This window comes from Onychomys torridus, chromosome 1 (assembly GCF_903995425.1).
Source record: "Onychomys torridus chromosome 1, mOncTor1.1, whole genome shotgun sequence".
NCBI lineage: Eukaryota > Metazoa > Chordata > Mammalia > Rodentia > Cricetidae > Onychomys > Onychomys torridus.
The window spans coordinates 4,236,297-4,258,656 of record NC_050443.1 but is presented as its reverse complement, the minus strand read 5'-3'; the positions used below and the strand labels follow the sequence as shown (position 1 = coordinate 4,258,656).

Genomic DNA, 22,360 nt, shown 5'->3' with positions numbered 1-22,360 from the left:
TTTTGTTTCTCCATCCCTCAGTGTATCAAAGGGCACAGAAGCCCTTTATCAACTGAGCCATCTCCCCCATCCCATCTCCACCCTTACATCATATGCCCACTGATCAACATGACCACCTGATGCTTTTCCAAATGCTAAGTGTTTATTTTATTCCTGCTAGCTACATCGTCCGAGGTGGAACAAACAGTTTCCAGACACGGAGGTCCTAGGACCCGGGGCAGAAGGGGACTCATGTCTTCAGTTTTTCCACCAGTTCCGTTCATCTTCATCAAAGGAATACCAGTCACCATCAATCACCGTGTGGGGCTTGGTAAACTGCAATTCCTCCAGCTGCTTTCTCACCTGGGCATAGTACTGCTGCTTCCACAGGCTGGGGAGAAAGGGACTGTCACGCTAGGACCCACCTTGGACTTGTTCCCCCTTCCTTGGATGTCCTGGAAGCCAAACCAAGGACTACAAACTTTTGAGAACTCTCAATTAGAGCAGTACATGTGTGTGTGTGCATATGTGGGTATGTGTGTTGTGGTGTGTATGTGTGCATACAGACTGGAGTGTTCAGGTGACCACTGTCCCTTTTTTAAAGATTTATTGATTATGTATACAGTGTTCTGTCTGCATGTACGTCTGCAAGCCAGAAGAGGGCGCCAGATATCATTATAGATGGTTGTGAGCTGAGGTTGCTGGGAGTTGAACTCAGGACCTCTGGAAGAGCAGTCAGGGCTCTTAACCTCTGCGCCATCTCTCCAGCCTGCAGGTAATCATTGTCATTTGTCTTGCTACACTATTCTTCACTTGGAGACAAACTCCCCAAACCTAGAGCTTGCCAATTGGCTAGGTAGGCTGACCGACCAATGGACTACTCCAGGGTCTTCCGGTCTCTGTCTCCCCAGCGCTAGGACTGCAGGCATGTACACCGCCACATTTGGCTTTCACATGGGTTCTAGGCAACAGAACTCTCAACCCTCGAGCTTGTGTGGGAAACAATTCACAGACAACTGCTAAGTGAAAGGCCGCTGTGCCTTGTGCCTCACTGGTACAAGTGGCTGGTTTATTTTTATTTTTCCAAGACAAGGTTTCTCGGTGTAGCCCTGGCTGCCCTGGAACTTGCTCTTAGACCAGGCTGGCCTTGAACTCAGAGATCTGCTTGCCTCTGCCTCCCGAGTGCTGGGATTAAAGGCGTGTGCCACCACTGCATGGCTCCAGTTGGACCTTTGGGCCTGTTTGTGCATGTATCTTGTGACAAGTTTAGGTAAAGATTGCCAGCCTCACCCAGCCAGGTTCCCAATCCACCATCCTCCCCCTGCCTACCTTCAATGGCATGTTCCACCCTAGAGTCGCTCCTGGGCCTTTGCATTTATGTCACATGCTTTGGATGAATCGCCTGGCTATTATCTGGGGAAGTCGCTCACCTAAGTCATTTCCCCATCAACCTCATCTGGGCTGACTTACCCAATTATCCAGAGATTACAGGTGGGATGCAGGAATGCAGAACACAGCTTCAACATCCCTGACGTACTGAAGTCATTCTTGATCAGGTTTAGGCTGGTGAGGCGCTGGTTGGAAGACAGGGTCAATGACAGTGCCTCACAGCATTCGGAAGTCAACCGGCATGCCTCCAACCTACCCGGAAGCCCAAGAAGAACCGTCAGTGGTGGATCCTCCATTCAGCCCATAAGGGGTTCAGCCCAATGTTTAAAGAAGGCCAGTGGGGCTCTCTTCCCAGAGTTTGCTCTGGTGGAAGAGCTTAAACATTCCCAATTCTAAGTTCTGGTTCTGGATCTGAGAGCCGCTGGGTACACCTCAAACTGTCTTTGTGAAAAGGTCCAGAGACACTGAAATAGGGAAAACAACAGGGGACACAAGGGACACAGAAATGCTTGCTGATTAATAAGTGGTACCGTGCCTGGTGGTGGTGGCACACACCTTTCATTCCAGCTCTTGGGAGGCAGAGGCAGGCGGATCTCTGAGTTTGAGGCCAGCCTGGTCTACAGAATGAATTCTAGGATAGCCAGGGCTACACAGAGAAATCCTATCTAGAAACCCTTCTCCCCCTTGCCCCCCAAAGTGATATTACACCAGCAACTCAAAGGATGGGGGTGCTGCATGAGGGAGGCAGGATGTCCAGACATGCACATGATACCCAAGAAGCTGCATGGATACTGCGGGAGGACACTTAACAGGTAACCATGTCTAGACAGTCAGAGCTTAGCCAGAGACTATGACGTTATGAGATGAAATGGAAAACTTTGAAGGTTTAGTGTTCTAGGAAAATGGATGAAACTGGAGATTAGCATGTCAAATGAATTAAGTCAGACTTGGAAAGAAACACTGAATTGTTTTCTCTTGGTCTTGGAGCCCAGATTGTAAGTAGATACATAAAGTCATACATGCTTCTAAAGTAGATGTGAAGTTGTCTAGGGGAATGAAGGGGACTGATGGGATGGGGCGGGGGATGAGAGAAAAGGTTCAGAGGGGTGTGTGTGTGTGGGGGGGAACTTGGTCAAAGTACATTATATATTTGTATGAAAATGTCCCCATGAAACACAATATTATGTAGGATGAATGTATGGCAATTAAAAATTTAGGGCTTTATCCCAAGAAGAACAGCGTGCCAGAGGACATCATTGACAAGGGGCACTGGAGAGATGGCTCAGTGGTTGAAAGCATTTGCTGCTCTTGCAGAGGACTCAGGCTTGGATATCAGCACCCACATCAGGTGGCTGACAGCTGCCTGTAACTCTGGCTCTGGGAGATCTGATGCCTTCCTCCTGGCCTTGGTACACACACGTTTGTGATAAATAAGGACACGCAGGCACACATACATATGCACATACGGCACATTTTAAATAAAAAGATTAAACAACCACAGAGCTGGGCATGGCAGCACACGCCTGTAATCCTCACACGCCTGTAATCCTCACACTCAGAAGGCTGAGACAGGAAGCTCTTAAGATCCAGGCCACTTGGGCTGCACAGGAAGATTCCACCTCTAGGGGAAGAAAGTCAATTGGCGATGGTATATCAGAGCACTCTGATATTTACAAAGTTGCACTTGTTTTGTGCATGCATGCATGCATGCATGCGTGTGCCTGCTGTGGTGCATGTGTGAAGGTCAAGTTTACTACAGTCGGTTTTCTGTTATCATTTGAATCCCAGCATCGGAACTCAGGTTGTTGGGCACTTTTATGCTGAGCCATCTCACTGGCCCATATCCTAGTATTTAAAAAAATTTTATTTTTATATATGTGTGTCTGTGGGAGCATGCACGTGTGCATGTGTGTGTTAGGATCTCATAGAACCTCACAGCATAGCCCAGACTGGCCTCAAACTCAAGGTGATCCTCCAACTTCATCCTATTGTGTGCTAGAATTACGGGTGTGAGCCATCTGGGTCTAACAGGCTTCCCAGGTGGTTGAGACACTAACGTCTTAAGGACCACCGCTGTAGCTGGTTGCTTTGGGTTCATTCTTGCTAGATTCTATGTGCTGCACCACCAAGGTCTTCGTTGTCTCTATTTCCACCGCCCAGTACCCAGCATCATGCCCATCACAGAAGGGAAGTTCAATGAGTATCTGACACCCAGACCCATGACTCCACAAAGGTCCTTAACATCACACCACCACCCTGGTGTCATGCTCATGCCCTCAAAGAAGTGACCCCAAGAAATTACCCAAGTCTCCTCAGGGAGCTGTCACTATGCTTCAGACCCTTGCACAGGGCTATGACTCCGGTGTCACCCAGGGCGTTGTTACTGAGATCCAAGCTCTTCAAGTGCTTGTTGGCTGTGATCATGCGGGCCAGATCTTCACAGCAATCCTCTGTGAGCTGGCAGCCCACCAGTCTGCAGGAGACACAGGAAATCCACGTCCTTCAGTGGGGAAGGACTACAGCGGGAGTAATATTCAGAAACATTCAGAAACACTGCCTTTATTTTCTTCTAAGAGACTGTCTTGGGGTCAGTGAGATGGCTCAGTGGATGAAGGCATTTGCCACCACTAGTGATGATCCTAAGTTTGATCGTCTGGAACTACGTGGTTGAAGGTAGAACTGACTCCTGCAAGCTGTCTTCTGACCTCTAAGTGGGCATTGTTGCCCATAAAGGCCCTCACTCCCAAATAAGAAAATAAACACATATAATTTAAAGAGAGATGGTCTTTATTCTGTGTGAGGCATATGCATGTGTGCATAGGTGTGGGTGGGTATGAGTGTATCAACACCTGTGCATGCCTTTGTAGAGTCCAGAGATCGACATCAGGCATGCTCCTCTATCTCATTATGCCTTAAACTTGTCATTTTAGAGAGACTTGCTGGCCAGTGAACCCCTGGGATCTGCTTGGCCGTCTCCTCCCTTAGTGTTGGGGTTACAAGCATGTGCAGGGGGCTTCTACATGAATTCTGCAAATCTCAATGCAGGTCTTCATGTTTGCTCAGCAGGTGCTGTATACATGAAGCCATCCCTCCATCCCCAAGAGATGGCCTTTTTATCTGCTCTCATGAATGGCACAGAGTAGATGGCACATTAGTCTGGGAGACAGCAGTGGAGGGGAATGTGCAGTGGGTATGGATGAATGCAGGCATCTTTGGAAAAATAACTGTATACTAGGCTGGGGGTGTGGCTCAGTGGTAGAGCCCCTGCCTAGAATCCCCCAGTGAGGGGCTGGGGGTGTGGCTCAGTGGTAGAGCCCCTGCCTAGAATCCCCCAGTGAGGGGCTGGGAGTGTGACTCAGTGGTAGAGTGCACATACAAGGATCTTAGTTCCATGCCTGGAGCACTACAAACAAACAATAAAGCCCAAACCCAACCAACCGAACAAAAAACCCCACCAAACTAATCTCTGAAGAATGAACAGACTTTAAAGGATCAAGGGTGACCCTGAACTCGTAATCCTACCTCAGGGCTCCTGTTCAGTCTGTCCTTCCTTCCCTCAACTCTGTCGACTTAATACAGCACTTTAACCAGCTAGTGTGATCCCCAGAAGCCTGAGCACCTCACCTTAGAATTAAATTTCTCACGTCTCCCTGTCCATCTCTCTCGCCTTCTAGAAACCCGGGTAGCAGAGATGACCCTCAAACCCCACTGCCTACTCACTCCAGCTCTTGGAGGTGACACGTCGGCTCCCGGATGGCCTCACACAGAAGCTTCACCCCACCATCCTCCATGGGGTTCATGGTCAGGCTCAGGTGGGTCAGCTTTTTGTTGTTGATAAGCATCAGCGCCAGGAAACCATAGGCGTCTCCTTTGAGGCCGCACTGGTTCAGTCTATGGGGGCACAAATGGGAAGAGGACAGGACGGGCAGGGCACACACAGCCTCCGACAAGAGACACCTCTCTGCCTCGGTTTACTCTTCTGTAGAATGGGGTTCCTATTTACGTTGGCCATTGCCGTCAGCCTTCAGCAGTGGGTAATAAAGAACTAGGCCGTTACTGGGAGAACTATTGGCACTGGGCCATACTGGAAGCGAGTGGAACTCTGACCGGGCCAGCAGGATGCCTTAGCAGGTACAAGTGCTGTCGTCAAGGCAGAGAACTTCAACCTGAACTCAGTCTCTGGGAGCTGCATGGTGGAAGGAGAGAACCTACCTTCTCTGCCACCCACATGAATGCTGTAGCAGGTGTGAGTGCGCGCGCGTGTGTGAGAGCGTGTGAGAGGGTGTGAGGGTGTGAGGGTGTGAGGGTGTGAGGGTGTGAGGGTGTGAGGGTGTGAGGGTGTGAGGGTGTGAGGGTGTGAGGGTGTGAGGGTGTGAGGGTGTGAGGGTGTGTGTGAGTGAGTGAGGGTGTGTGTGAGTGAGTGTGTGTGTGTGTGAGTGTGTGAGTGCGTGTTTGTGTGAGTGCGTGTTTGTGTGAGTGTGTGTTTGTGTGCATGTGAGTGTGTGAGAGTATGTGAGAGAGTGTGTGAGAGTGTGTGTGAGTGTGTGTGTGAGTGTGTGTGTGAGTGTGTGTGAGTGAGTGTGTGTGTGAGTGTGTGTGTGAGTGTGTGAGTGTGTGTGTGAGTGAGTGAGTGCGTGTGTGAGTGCGTGCGTGTGTGAGTGAGTGCGTGTGTATGTGTGTGAGTGTGTGAGTGCGTGTGTGAGTGCGTATGTGTGTGAGAGTGCGTGTGTGAGTGCGTATGTGTGTGAGAGTGTGTGTTTGTGTGCGTGTTTGTGTGTGTGAGTGTGTGTGTGTGTGTGTGTGAGTGTGTGTGTGTGTGTGTGTGTGTGTGTGTGTGTGTGTGTGTGTGTGTGTGAGTGTGTGAACGTAAGAGGATAACTTGTGACACTTGGCTCTCTCCCTCCACCATGTGGGTCCTGGGGATTGAAGTCAAGTCACTAGGCCCCACACCGTATGTTTTATTCACAGGAAGTCATTGGTGGACTAATTGTTCAAAGGGAATAAACAGCAGGACATAAGCCCCTCAGCTCAATAACCAGGGTAGGCAAACTCCTTTGATCTGAGTAACAAGCTCTCATTCTCTTTGTCAGGCCTACGATGGTTAAAGCCCACAGCAGTTTGAAAAGCATTTACATGGAAATATTGCCACACAACAGCCATGGAAAATGCTGTTTCCATTGCAGCCCCATGTGTGGCCTCCCTAGGAGCCTCCGATATTGTGTATCTATGGCCTTAGCTGGATCACCTACCTCGAACAGTCTTGTCAGTTGTGTGTATGTGTGTCTATGCTTTGTGTGCATATGTGTGGAGGCCACCTAGTTGCTTCTCATGAGTGATCCACTTACAGTTCTAAAGATTTTTAGTTTATATGTCTAAGTGTCTGGATGCAATACACATATTTACTGTGTGTGTGTGTACAGTGCCCACAGAGGCCAAAAGAGGGGCCGAGATCCCTGGAACTGAAGTTATGGATGGTTGTGAGCCTCCATTTGGGTGCCGGGAACTGAACCTGGGTTCCAAAATCTGCAATTTTTTTTAAAAGATTTATATATTTATTAATGTATACAGTGTTCTGTCTGCGTGTATTGAATAGGGCACCAGATCTCATTACAGATGGTCGTGAGGCACCATGTGGATGCTGGGAATTGAACTCAGGATCTTTGGAAGAACAAGCAGTGCTCTTAACCTCTGAGCCATCTCTCCAGCCCAACAAGTCCTCTTAACTGCTGAGCCATCATCTCTCAGCCCAACCCTACCTTGTTTTTGGGACAAGGCCTCTAATTTGCTGCTGCAGCTGCTTCAGTGAGGCTGGCTGGTCCCAGGCTGGGCCTGTGTCTCCTGCTTCACAGCACTGGGATTATAATGGTGAACCAATGGTCTGTTTTAATTACGTGAGTTCAGGGGATCTGAACTGAGGTCCTCGTGCGTCTGTGGCAGGCACTTTACCACTGGGCTGTCTGCCCAGCTTCCCCAGTAATCTCAATCAGTTCTCACACACAGACTCTCAGCTCTGTAAAAACAGACACTATACCTTTCCAGTCTGTATTACCAGTGACTAAGATGGTTCAGGGGTAAAGTGTTGGCCCTGCAAGCACAGGGACCCAAGTTCAGATCCCAGCGATCCATGTAAGTGTGGGGCTGGGGCTCTTGGTGACCCTCCTGTAGTCTCGGGGGGTAGGAGGCCGAGACAGAGATCCCCTGAGCCAGCTGGCTAGATAGTCTAGTTGAATTAGCAAGCTGGGTTCAAGCGAGAGACCCTGCCTTCATGTAGACAATGGAGCAACTTTTGGCCTCTACATGCATGTGCATACACACACATCTGTATAGACACAACACACACCTGTATGTATACACACCCCCCCCCCCTGTATGTATACACACCCCCACCCCCTGTATGTATACACACCCCCACCCCCTGTATGTATACACCCCCCCACCCCCTGTATGTATACACCCCCCCACCCCCTGTATGTATACACCCCCCCACCCCCCTGTATGTATACACCCCCCCCACCCCCTGTATGTATACACCCCCCCACCCCCTGTATGTATACACCCCCCCCCCCCCTGTATGTATACACCCCCCCACCCCCTGTATGTATACACCCCCCCCCACCCCCTGTATGTATACACCCCCCCCCACCCCCTGTATGTATACACCCCCCCCCCCCCTGTATGTATACACCCCCCCCACACCTGTATACACCCCCCCCACACCTGTATACACCCCCCCCACACCTGTATACACACCCCCCCACACCTGTATACACACCCCCCCACACCTGTATACCCCCCCCCCACACCTGGATACACCCCCCCCCACCTGGATACACCCCCCCCACCTGTGTACACCCCCCCACACCTGTATACACCCCCCCCACACCCCTGTATACACCCCCCCCACACCCCTGTATACACACCCCCCCACACCCCTGTATACACACCCCCCCACACCCCTGTATACACACCCCCCCACACCCCTGTATACACACCCCCCACACCCCTGTATACACACCCCCCACACCCCTGTATACACACCCCCCACACCCCTGTATACACACACACACACCCCTGTATACACACACACACACACCCCTGTATACACACACACACACACCCCTGTATACACACACACACACACCCCTGTATACACACACACACACACCCCTGTATACACACACACACACCCCTGTATACACACACACACACCCCTGTATACACACACACACACCCCTGTATACACACACACACACCCCTGTATACACACACACACACCCCTGTATACACACACACACTCACACACTTGTATGTACACACAAACACAAATTAAAAATAAAGGTTACATTTAGAAAAAAATCTTGAGGGCTGAGGAGACGGCTCAGTGGTACGGGCACCAAGGCTAATGATCTGAGTTTGACCCTGGGACCCACATGGTGGAAGGAGAGAACCAACTCCTGCAACTTGTCCTGTACCTGCCTGTGTGTGCTGGGGCTTCATCCCCACCTTACATATACACAATAAAAGCCTGGAGTCATCTTAAAGACATTTACAAAGTAGCAGTAACAAAATGGTCTTTATACCAAGGAGGGTCCTAGAACCAGAGCCCTAAACATACTGAGTGAGGTGGGTTGAATACGAAATGTCCTCCCCTAGGGCTTGTGTTTGAACACTCATTCCCAGTTGGAGGAGGTGGAGCCTTGCTGGAGGAGGCATGGCAGTGGAGGAGGGCTGTGAGCCTCCTCTCACTTCCTGTTCTTGCTGCTTCCTGTGTGTGTATAAACATGTACCCAGCCACTTCCTGATCCTGCCATTGTGTATTTTATGACTGTTGCCAAGCCTCCCCCACCATGCTGGACTCTATTCCTCTGGAGCCACCAGCTAAAATAAACTCCTTTAAGTTGCTTTTGGTCAACAGGAAAGTTAACAAGTACACCATGCCGTTCCTACCACACATCAGTCTAAAAGCTGTGGCGTCCTCCTAGAGAACCGACCCAGACTCACATCAGTCTCTGCAGAGCACATTCTGGATGTCGAATGAACTGACACAGCCTTCTCACGTCTTCCACCCTCAGCCTGTTGTTGGACAGGCACAGGTGAGTCAAGGTCCGGTTGCTGAGAAGGGCTGAGGCCAGAACCTGGAAGCTGGCAGATGTGAGGTCACAGCTGTCCAGTCTGCAAGAAGAGCCCCCATAGAGGAAACCATGAGGTCCACTCTTCTGTTTTCCTCCCCCACACTCACACACCAACCTTTACCACAACACCCCTCACGATGTCTAAACTATGGAACCAACCAGAGTGTCCAGCAATCGAGGAATCGATATGGAAAAATGTGCATGCAGTGAATGGAGAACTTTTCAGCCATAAGGAAGAATGGAGTTACATCATTTGTAGGGAAACAGAGGCAACCAGAGACAAGTATATTAAGTGGATTGAGCCAATTTCATTTGTGGTTCCTAGATCTAAATTAATTTAAAAAATTATTTAAAAATGGTTATGTGGCTGGGCGGTGGCACACACCTTTAATCCCAGCACTAGGGAGGCAGAGGCAGGCAGATCTCTGTGAGTTCGAGGCCAGCCTAGTCTACAGAGTGAGTTCCAGAATGACCAAGGCTATACAGAGAAACCTTGTCTTGAAAAACCAAAAAAAAAAAAAAAAGTTTATGTGTATGTGTGCATGTCTGTATCTATGTGTGTATTGTGTGGGTGCTCAGGAAGACTGGAAGAGGGCATTAGGTTCTCTGGAGCTGGAGTTAGAGGGGATTGTGAGATGCCAAATGTGGGTACTGGTAACTAAACCCATGTTCTCTAGAAGAGCAACAGGTCTTTAACTGCTGAGCCATCTCTCCAGCCTCACACTTTTTTGTTTGAGACAGGGTTTCTCTGTGTAGCCTTGGCTATCCTGGAACTCACTCTGTAGACCAGGTTGGCCTGGAACTCAGAGATCCACCTGCCTCTGCCTCCCAAGTGCTGGGATTAAAAGTGTGTACCGCCACCACCCGGCCAGCCTCACACTTATTTAAAACCTCATTTATCATGTGCATGAATGGGGGCATGGTGTGTTAGTCAGAGGGCAACTGAGTCAGTTTGTTCTTTTACCACATGGCTCTAAGGACCGAGGCTAAGATCACCAAGGCTTGGTGGCAATCTTACCAGCCAGCCCAGAATTTTATATAGATACATACAATTGTGTATGTATGAATGTCATGAAAATAAGAAATGACCGTGTCCAGGAGAATAAAGAGGATATGGGTGAGAAAGAGAATATGGGTGTGTGAGTGTATAATATGCTGAACATAAAATATAAACATGTACAGGGTCTAGAGGGATGGCTCAATGGTTAAGAGAGCTTGCTGCTTTTCCAGAGGACCCTAGTTCAGGCCCCAGAATCTATATTGGATGGCTCCCAACCACTTATAACTCTAGCTCCTGGGGATCTGATGTATTCTCTGTCCTCCATAGGTACTGCCCTAATGTGCAGATACCTATGAAATCAAGTAAATCTTCGTATGTACAAAGACCTTTTAAATATTTAAATATTTCCCTGTCCTCCTGTTGTTCCTTACAAGGTTTTGTCTTTATGTGCCAGAGCACGTGTGCCATGGCTTGCATGTGGAACTCAGGAGGACAACTTAGCGGTTGTCCATTCTCTCTCTCTGCTGTCTGGGCCCTAGGGGGTGAATTCACATTGTCAGGCATCTTTCACCAGCCGATCCATCTCTCACTGGCCTCTCTTTGGTCTTTCTTATTCTCCTTCTCACTGAACAGTCTAAATCTGAGGGGTGGGGAGGATGGCTGCATGACAACAGATTGACTGTGTCATCTATGTGAATATGTATTTTGACACAGTTGACAATGTGTGATCTATTTGATTACCTCATACTCAGCCATAAAAAGGAAAATGGGCCAGACTGGAAAACAAAAGCTTTGTGGTCCCCTTCTCACTGGGCTGTGGCCAATTAACTGCATCAACATACCTGGAGTTCTTAGGGTGCATGTACCAGATATTCAGTATCACTAATTGGGGAGGGGAATGGGGGTCTCTGCTGGTGAAGAAATAGACACCAGCTGCATTGGACCAATGTCCAGCAACTATATTGACATCTGTTGTGATTTGTTTTTTTGTTTTGTTTTTGCTTCTAGCCTTTAAGATTATTTATGTGTATGTGTATGTAGGTGCAGTGCCTGCCGAGGCCACAAGAGGGCATCGGAGGCCCTGAAGCTGGAGTCACAGGTGGTTGTGAGCAATAATATGGGCGCTGGGAACCAAATCCAGGTCCTCCTCTCCACAAGAGCAGCCAAGTACTCTTAACTTCGAAGCCAACTTTCCAGCCTTGCCTCTAGCCTTTAAAGGGTTTTCAGTATTTACAGTGACTTAGTTACAATCTCAGAGCTGTGGCAGGTGCCGGCCACAGCTCTGAGCAGTGACCACGGATTTCATTTCCTGTTTTGCCAATTGCTAACAGTTCTCTCATGAACAAGTGGCTTTGCCTAAAGCTGCCTCCTCATTTGCTGATGAGACTGAAGACAAAGGCCATTCCATAGACGTGTTAGTCTATGGAAGTAAGGGCACCCGTAAGATCCAGTAAATCTCATTATGATTTAAATAATGGTTTCTACAATTACTACCTCATCTGTCACTCTCTGCTCTAATCACAGGACCTTTGACCAGTTAACGATTGGCCTTCCTTTGGAGCATTGGTCGTAAGGTACACGGAACCACCCTGCCCCATGTTTCCATGTTGAAGTATGTTTACAAAACAACACTCTTAGACTGGTCCCTCTGTTGGCCCCTTTGTCTCCACAGGAGGTCTGAGCTACCTGATTGGCATTTTGGATGACATTATGTTAGGACCCTTCTTCATTTTGGCATGTGTAGTATGCACATGTATGTATATGTGTGTATCTGTGGATATGTACAGATATGCAAATGTCTGTGCATGCATGCTTGTGGAGGTCTGAGGTTGACACAGGGCATCTTCCTTGATCATTCTGTAGCTCAGGCCCACCTACACTTGTTATGACCCTTCTGTCTTAGCCTCCCGGGTACTAGGATTACATCCATATACAACTATACCCTGTGCCAACCATGTCCATGTTCTGTTTTGGGCTTGGCCAGGCAAGAATGAGTGGATTATCTCTAACTGTGGAGTCAAGTGTGAACTAACTCACTTGATTCACATAGGCATCACATTCCAAAGGGGCTCTGTCAGTACAGAGGTCTTGGGTACAGAGGTCTTGGGCTGACTTCCATTGGGCTCCCTTTGCACAGGAAGGGCTATGATTGAATGAACAGGGTTTCTCTTATGCCCTAACAGCAGAGCTTTCCCAGGAGGCTGTGGGGCCTCATTCTGGAGTTACCCACACATCTCCTGGACATTTCTGATACATCACAGTCACAGAGTGAGAGGAAGCAAGACTCACATCAGCTTCTTCAGTGCACATTTGGAGCTACTCAAGGCCTCACAGAGCGACCTCATGCTTTTTTCTACCACCTTATTTCTTGCCAGGCTGAGAGATTTGAGGCTGGTGGTTGAGAGAAGGAGCTTGGAGATCTCTAGGTAACAGGCGGAGGTTAACTCGCAGGAATCCAATCTGCAGAGACAGACAGCCGGAGACATTTTTTCTCATCCCTTTTGGGTAACCCAGGGTTACACAGTCTTGACTCAGCCCCTTAGGAACTGGAGGTGTATGCACACAAATAGTTTTCCCTTTCCTCGTAAGTAACCTGCCAACTCTTAACCAGCACACCAGATCCAACAGGCTATCTATGTTTGCTGAACGAAAGCGCAGGGCTGGTGAGAACACACAGGGGCCGAAGGATCTTGCTACCAAGACTGAGACCAGAGTTTGATCCCAGGACCCACACAGTGGAAGGAGAGAACCCATTCTCACCATACGTGGTTCTCTGGCCACACACACGCTGTGGCATGAGCATGTACGTGCACACACATAAAATTAACAAAAACCAATGCAAAAAAAAAAAAAAGTGCCAACTCCTCAGCACGACTTGATGGATGGCTTGTGTCAGACCTCACTTAGAAAGCTCGTCACAGTTACATAACCATTCGAAGCAACTTCTAGAGGTTGCATGGGACCCCTTCTTTTTGAGACAAGGTCTCAGGTAGCCCAGGTTGGCCTCAAAATCACTAAGAAGCCGAGGCTGGTCTTGAGCGTCCAATTAGGATTCGTGCTAGAAGCTTCTGCTTTTCCTGCCTCTAACTCTCGAGCGCTCAGCTTAGTTCAAGCAGTAGGTTTGGTTTTGTGCAGGGATGGGGACCGAAAGCGACACTCCACGCATGCTAGACAAGCACTTCACCAACCGAGCACATTCACTGCCGTCCCCCTAAGACTGCTTTTTCTGAAGACAGGATCTTGCTAGGTGAACCAGGTTGGCCCCTCAAACTCGCCACCCCCAATTCAGCAACCACAGTGCTGGGTTCCAGGTACATCCTGCCCTCCTCAGCACGCAATGTTTGTTTGCTATCTTTTTTTTTACATTATTTACTCTGTGTGTGTGTGTGTGTGTGTGTGTGTGTGTGTGTGTGTGTGTGTGAATATGTGCCACAGTGTGCCTGTGGAGGCCAGGGAAAACTCTTAGGGATCACTTCTCTCTCTCCAACAAGTGGGTTCTGGGCTTAGTGGCAGACTACTTTATCCATCAGGCCATCTCACTGGTCGTGTGTTTTAATTTTTACGACACACTGAAATTGTTTCATTGTGGTGCAGCATTTATGCCTTAAGATCGATCTGATATGTTCAGTTTGCTGGCATGCAGCCCATTCTTTTTCTTGGCTCTCCCACTCCAAATGATAGAGTGTTGCCAAATTAGTTTGGCCACCCTCCTCCAGGACTTCCCTCCCCCACCTCCAATCCTCTTAATAGGTGTTTGTTTGTTTGTTTGTTTTTTGCAACTTTTTGGAAATGATTCCAGGTTCTTAAGTAAAAGCCACACACTGATAACCATAGCCGACACTTACCGCAGAGTCTCCAGGGAGCAGTTCCGGTGTTTCAACGCTTCGCAGGCTAACTTGACGTCATCGTCCCTCAGGAGAGTGTTCCCCAGGTTGAGGTATTTTAAGTTCCGGTTGCTAATGAGGGTCACCCAGAGATACTGAAGGCCGGGCGTTACCTCTGCACTCTTAAACCTGCAGAAAAGGGAGAGAGAGGGGTGAGGAATACATCCCAATTCTCTTTTTCTTATATTGTGGGACGTTTGTACACTGTGTGAAGACATGTTACTGTGATTGGTTTAATAAAGAGTTGAATGGCCAATAGCTAGGCAGGAGGTATAGGTGGGACTTCCAGGCAGAGAAAAAGGGAGGAGGAGAAGAATCTAGGCACCCATCATCACCAATGAGACTTGGAGGGAGTCGGACACACAAAATGAAAGGTAAAAAGCCATGGGGCAAAATGTAGACTAATAAAAATGGGTTAATTTAACTTATAAGCGCTAGTGGGGCAAGACTAAGCTAAGGCCAAGCATTCATAATTAATAAGCCTTGTGTCGTTAGTTGGGAGCTGGCTGGCTGGACCAAAAAAGATGTGTTACACTCCTAAGCTTCTATTCTAGCTCTCAAAGTGGTAACTATTTACATACCCTTAGTTCCTGAGGCGGTGGGTGTTACAGTGCCCTGTGCTGGCAGCCTTCAGCTCCTGGTCTTCCTCCCTCCACCTCTCCAAAGCTGCCATTACAGCTCCTGACAATTTTTTCCCTTTAGAGACAGGGTCTAATTTATCCCAAGCTGGTCTCAAACTCACTTGAGAGCAGTGTGAGAGTTATAAGATGAAATAGACCCTTTGCTCCCCATGGTTGCTCTGGGTCATTGTCTTAGTTGGGGTTTCTATTGCTGCGATAAAATACCACGACCAGAAGCAATTTGGGGAGGAAAGGGTTTAATTCATCTTACAGCTTGTAGCTCATCCTCTAGGGAAGCCAGGGCAGGAACTCAAGGCATTCGTTTCATTAGCCAACAAGAACTGGACCTGCCTCTGGTCATGTGGCTTTAAAGCCCCTGGGTTGGGAGGGCAAGTTGAGGAATGGACTTCTTGTCTAAAGTAGAGCTGATGTATATTCTCCTACCCCAAGATACATGGCACCAGTAGCAGGCTCCGATTTTTAATATCGTCAGAGCACGGGGCTGCCCCTAAAAGACAGCATATATTACAGAAGGCTAGACCCCACAGCCTCAGGAGAATAGGCCACTTCTCCCACAGCCTGAGGTGAACAGACCACTTGTCCCCCACGGCCTGAGGTGAACAGGCCACACCTCCCACAGACTGAGAACAGGCCATGCCAACCACAGCCCAAGGACAGGTCAGCCTCCTACAGCTCTCACTGGGACAAGAGTTATGAAGCTGCTTGTGTTGTGACTTAGCCCTCAACTGAAGGTACCTGGGTCCTCCATGCTCCTTGTTACATATGTTATGCATAACATCCCTCTCGTGATGGCCTGGGCATTCTCTCATTCACACTTTTTTTTTTTTTGAGGCAGGGTTTCTCTGTGTAGCCCTGGCTGTCCTGGAACTCGCTCTGTAGACCAGGCTGGCCTTGAACTCACAGAGATCCGCCTGCCTCTGCCTCCCGAGTGCTGGGATCAATATTCACTCTTTAAAAAGATCTTAATGTGCATGTGTGTGTTCCTACATGAATGTATATGCAGGAGCCTGTGGAGGTGGCAAGAGGGGGTTGGACCCCCTGGAGCTGGGGTTGCATAGGTTGTGAGCCACTGTGTGGGTGCTGGGAACAGAGCCGAGTCCTCTGCATCTCCTCCAGCTCCCCCACCTGTTCTCACTCTACAGCTGCTCTGCAGTCTTTAAAGGGAAGCCCCTCCATTTTGAAGGCCCCATTATGTTTAGATCTCTCTATACTGTGTCATTTCTATAAATTCTGCTTCCCCACGTCGGGACCCATTTCCCCCAGCAAACTGAATCTTCACATCAGTGTCTTTTCCAGACTCACCGCTCTTTCTCTCGATATGTTTAACTACTAGCTGTCATAGATTTGTACAATCTTCACTAGTTTAAAAGTGTTAGAAAGTGATCCGAGAGAGCTACATAAGTCATGCACCTTGACCTCATATTCTATTACCAGCCCCCAAAGTCCTCCTTTCTTATATTCTTCCTTTACCAACCCCTCTGCATCCTTCAAAACCCATAGCAATTAAGCCTGCCTCAAACCTATATACCTTGTTTTGTTTTAAATGAGTTTTTTTTTTTTTGATGTTTTTTGAGACAGGGTTTCTCTGTGTAGCTTTGCGCCTTTCCTGGATCTCGCTCTGTAGACCAGGCTGGCCTCACACTCACAGAGATCCGCCTGCCTCTGCCTCCCCAGTGCTGGGATTAAAGGTGTGTGCCACCACTGCCCGGCTTAAATGAGTTCTTTTAGTCAGCTCCCGACTTGTACTTCAGGGAACTTGGTTCATACATCTTGTAATATAAGCACTTATCCTCTCAGGACCCGTCCCAAGGTTTATAGATGGACCTTGTCTTGGCTAGGAGAAGCTGTGGGAAGGATTGCTTGTACCAGACCCGGTAGCACTTACGTCAGAGTCTGTACATTGCAGGCCGGATTCCTCAGTTTGAGGCACAGTGTCTTCATGGCCCATTCGTTCAGGACACTGTTGCCCAGGTCCAGCTGCTTCAGTTTCTGGTGGGTGCCAAGGACACAGCAGAAGCTCTCCCACCACTCCAGGATGAGGGGCTTGTACAGTGACCTGTGTCGGTGAGGGAGAGGACAAAGGCAGGGGATTGAACAGGTGGATTTGAACACGAGAGACTAAGGCCACAGTAAGGCCACAGGAGGGAGACCAGACTGTAAGGCGGCCCAGGACAGCAGAGAAAATAAAGCCAGCTCAGTGGATGCTGCTTGGTGCACTACAGGGCGGGCCACAGAGAGCCTTTCTCCATACTCCAACATCCCCTGGGGCTGTGCTAGTCAGGAGCCTTCCACCCTCCTAGACACACGTTGACTTAAAGTCTAGCACCCCCTAGTGGGCAAAATGGTGTAGCTGTATTATTATGTTGTTAAAAAAAAAAGATTTCAATTTTTAAAGTTAGGTGTATGGGTGTCTTTGGGCATGCGCACGTGAGTGTGCGTGTGTGTCCATGTGTGGGTAGGTACATATATGTATATGTGCCTGTGCCCACGGAGGCCAGAAGAGGGCATCAAATCTTCCTGGAGCTGGAGTCATAGACAATGTGATGTTAGGAACCAAATCCAGGTTCTCTGGAAGTGCAGCAAGAGCCCTTAACTGCTGAGCCATCTGTAGCCTGGATTTTTTTTTTTTAAGCTTCAAAGATCAAATGATCTTTCCTTCTCCATCTTGGATTAGAGATTTCCACGTCCAGTTAACTAAGGCAATTAATAGAGCAATAAAGGAACGGCCAGGTATATATGGCAATGGAATTATTGATAATCCTTACTAGCAGCAAGAGGAGGGTTACAGGACCCTTGGCCTGGGGGTTCCAGCTCCTTCTTCCCCTCCTTCTGCTGCAAGTGATCTTGGGAGAAGCCAGAATATATGTGGAAGTAAATGGTTAACTGAAAACATGTCTCCACAATACAGCTTTCCATGAGGTCGTTATCTATAACAGGTGAGACTCTCCTGTAATGCAGTCATTTTGGGGGTCACCCATGTTTCTGTCAGCAACCCTATAAACTTGCCATTTCACCAAACTGTGACAGAATGATTACTCTAGTATTTTTATTGGTTTCCTAATTGGGGTGAGTAGAGATTTTTTTTTTTAAAGATTTACTTATTATGTACACAAGTGTCTTGTCTGAATATATGCCTGCAGGCCAGAAGAGGGCACCAGATCTCATGATAGATGGTTGTGAGCCACCATGTAGATGCTGGGAATTGAACTAAGGACCTCTGCAAGAACAGCCAGTGCTCTGAACCTCCAACTCCAAAAGATTTCTTTGCATCTCTCCAGAGAGACTTAACAAGCTACTATGGAAAACAACATGCAAGGACCTCCAGAATTAAGACAGAAGTACGTGATACAGCAGCCCCACCTTTGAGTATTGTTAGAACATGGGCCTGCCCCTTTAAGACATTCTTAGGAAGTCCAGATCTTACAGGTCTCAAGAGACCCGATGTGCCTTCCTGTGCGTACATCTCTGGGGGAAAGCTAAGGAGCAGCCTGCTCTCAACTTATGGCACCTGGCTCCTCCATGCTTTGTGTCATGTGTCCGTGGTACGTGCAATAAGCTGAATGTAGAAATACATGCAAAGAGGGTCAATGGCTGACGTGGTGTTCATGACCACTGTGCTCATTTCCCTCTCATGTTACAGGTGTTTCTGTGCAGCAACAGGACAAAAGGATTATTGGAAGTGAAAGGCAAATGGTGAAAGGTTACATGCATGTATGCGGGCTTGAGAAAGGTCAAATCCAAGCTGCTGAGTGGGTAAAGGCACTTGCCATACATGCTTGGAGACTTGAGTTCAAACCCTGAGACCCTTGTAGTGGAAGGAGAGGATCCATTACCGCTAGCTGTCTTCCTCTGACCTCCACACGTGTGTCGTGATGTGCATACATGCATGTATGCACGTGTACATGCACATGCATGCATGCATTCTCTCTCTCTCTCTCTCTCTCTCTCTCTCTCTCAAGGCAACTAAAGTAAAAATATCCCCAGAAGTGGAGAGTGGTAGAGTCACCAGAGACTGGGGGGAAGGGAAGCTGGTCAGAGGTCACAAAATCTCAATCCAGAGGAACCAACTTAGAGATCATGAGCACACCATGATTTGATATACAATGATATTAATGTATCACAGACCTAAAAACTGCTAAAATGGTCCTAAAAAATCTTGACTATCCAATCTTTCTGCCTCTGTGACTATCTTACAGAGATAAAGATACTTTATTTAAAAAAATATTCAATGTTTATTTTTATGTATGTGTACTGCACATCATGTGCTTGTGTGTGACTATGTGCACATAAATGCAGGTACCTGCAGAGGCCAGAAGAGGCCACTGGAGCCTCTGGACCTGGAGCTGTAGGTTGTAGGCAGCTGTGAACCACTTCACCTGGGTGCTGGGAACTGAACTCTGGTCTTCTGGAAGTGCAGCAATAACCCCTGAGCCCTCTCTCCAGCCTAGATACTTTTCGTCCATTAATCTGCCCGTCAATCTATCAGACTTTGGAAACAACAGACCCCAAAGAAACTGCCAATCTCCCAGGAATCTCACACAAGGAGAAGGTAAAGGCTGGAGCCTGGCACTAGCCAGAGAGGAACTTGCCTCCCAGAAAGAGATTCCACACAGATCAGCCCGCCTTGCTGGAGCAAGACTATGAGGCAATAGTGGGTAGGGATCACCCCTTGATCAGAACTAGTTAGATGTACATGTCCTTGGACCGCTACCTCTCTATTTTAACCTCACTTCAAAATCCAGAAGGTGGACTATGGGGAGGGGGGAATCAATAGAGACCTATTGATTTTTGATTTTTGTCCCTTTTTTCCAATGTGGCCACCCTGAACAAAAATCCTTTTCTCAGCATGTTGTTATTAATTGGGCTGTTCTGATTGGCTTAGTAGTGGAACCTAGCTTGACACCTCTATTTCCTAAGAGACGGGTTTGCAGTGTGTACCACGCCCCACCCAGTCTATCCAGGCTGGGGAGTGAACCGCGGGCTTCATTCATGCTAGGCAAGCAGTCTTCTGAGCTCTATCTACCGACTGAGCTATATCGCCAGCATGGGACTCAAGGGTTTTAAAAGGGCGTATCCAGTAGCTAATAACAAACCAGACTTGGATCAGGTCCTGTTAATAAGTGAATCGTTCTTTAGGAGCCATCTGGTACCCTGAATATTACTGAACGTCATATCTAAGCCCAATAACACAAAATTTACTCATTGGCTTAGGACAAAAATCACCCGATACTCACCCTGGGGGAACAATAGGGCACAGCTCAGTATCCTTATTCACTGTGAAGATGTCTCTGACATCCAGCCGCAGCGTCTTCAAGTTCTGACAGTGCTGCAGACAGTAGGAAGATACCATTAAGTCCATCTTCTGGTTAACCAGAAGATATACTTCTTGGAAGCTATTCAGAGCCCAGCGAACAAATTCTTCATCCTGAGATTCGAAGAGATAGTGGAAGGCATTCAGGACATCTGTCGGGCTGGCGGCACTGACCTGCTGACCTAGCACAAAGACCCAATGTTGGAGTTTCTGCCTCACAGCGGGGATCACGGAACTTCCCAGCAGAACCTCTAGGGTTGTCATTGTGTCTTTGTTCATGAGGCCAAATAAGAAACGCTTCATCCCAAGGAGGTGAGTGTTGAAGTCAGTTCGCCTCAGCTGCCTGAGGCTCCTTGGGTTTTTAATGACGAAAGAGTGCTGATCCCATTTCTCCAGCCCTTCTAAAACATAATATAAGGCAGCACAGAAATCCTGCAGGCTGAGGTGGAAGAAGACATAGCACCACTTGGTGCCGTAGTCAACCCGGAGCAGGATGTTCATGTGAAAGAGGGCCAAGATCTCAGACTCCCTCACGCCGTGGGTCTGCAGGTCAGTTGAATAGAACACCGACCTCATGTTCCACACCCCCTCCGCCGCCATCCTGCACAAGCCAATCAGGGCAACTCGCTCTTCTGGATTGAGACAGCTCCGGAAAGGATCTCTCGGCGTGAGCTGGTAAAACACCAAGGTGGCATACAAACTGGTGAAAGTCTGGCAGTCTGGGGGACCTCTCTCCCCCAGCTTCTCCTGGAGCTGCAGAGCTTCACAGATGAGCGAGCATATGGAGGGGACTTGACACTGATCAAACAGCTGGTGATTATTTATCACGGAATGGACGGCCCGATATCTTTTATGGCTGTCGGAGATGTTCTTGAGGACCAGCTCAGCCCTCCTGGTTGCAGAAAGCCCTTCCACCAATATGTAGAGAGGGGACACCACCATTGACTTGAGCTTTTCTAAGCCCGTGTCTCTGGTGGTGATCACGAGAAAGGACTTGGGTAGGAGGGCCTTCATCAGGAGGCTGTACATCAGCATGTATATGGGCTGTTCATCCTCCCAGTCTCCAGAGAGCCTCATGTCATCAAGTAGGAGGGCAGAACCCAGACTGTCAAAACCATCCAGGACAAACAAGAGTCTTTCCGGGTTGGACATGATCTCTGTCATCGGAGCCCGGGAGTCTGGCCACTCCCTGGAAATCAACTGTGCCAGACTGCTCTTCTCTCTCCATTTTATTTCTCCAACAGAGAAGAAGAAGGCATAGGACACATCTTGGTAGAGTTTACCCTGTGCCCAGCCCAGAATGATACTTCTGGCCAAAGCCGACTTTCCGACTCCTGGTCTTCCATGCAGGATAACAGTGTAAGGTGAGAAGATTTTCTGGTATGGCTTAAGGGCCTCAAACAATACTCCCGTCTCTGGGTTGTCACAGTGGACAACCACATGTGTGTTGAATTTAGTTATCACATGGGTCTTATAGCCTTGTATGTCACCTAGATGGTATGAAGTCAGACGAGAGACAGCTGAAGAAAAAATAATTTGAACGATATTTTTTTAGTTGAGACTGACATGCATATCAACAAGATGAGTCTAATTAACAATGGCTTAAAACATCTCAAAATAGAAGGGAAGAATCTGAATGGACTTTCTGTAATGATGGACATTTAAGGTGATGGATATGCTAATTGCCTTTAATTGTTCACTATTATATGTATAATGAATCAAATATGCCTCTCTCCCCCTTGCTATAGGTCAGATGGCTGCGTACAATGTTCTCGATACTTCATTACCCGTTTTGAGACAAGACCATCATATTTGCTATGTAGCCAACACTGACTTTGAACTTCTGATTCTCCTGTCTCTATGACCTAACTGATGGGATTACAGGTGTGCACACTAGGCCCCAGCTTTATGTGGTGCTAGAGACTGAAGCCCATGGCTTTATATATCCTACACAAACACTCTGCCAACTTAATTACATCCATAGTCCAGCGTCTTCCGAGCGATGTATTTCTAATGAGATCTAA

At 48.2% G+C, this 22,360-nt stretch overlaps 1 protein-coding gene across 1 annotated transcript; it reads right to left on the bottom strand.

The window, feature by feature from the left end:
* Positions 1-237: 237 nt before the first annotated feature.
* On the bottom strand, positions 238-22,120 carry Nlrp5 (NLR family pyrin domain containing 5). The gene is made up of 10 exons (XM_036205113.1): positions 22,102-22,120; positions 20,260-21,826; positions 16,911-17,081; positions 14,346-14,513; positions 12,790-12,960; positions 9,370-9,540; positions 5,089-5,259; positions 3,671-3,841; positions 1,450-1,620; positions 238-370 (listed from the first exon to the last, which is right to left on the bottom strand). Exons 1-10 carry the CDS (start codon positions 22,118-22,120, stop codon positions 238-240), a joined length of 2,913 nt encoding a protein of 970 aa, XP_036061006.1.
* Between the last annotated feature and the right edge of the window lie 240 nt (positions 22,121-22,360).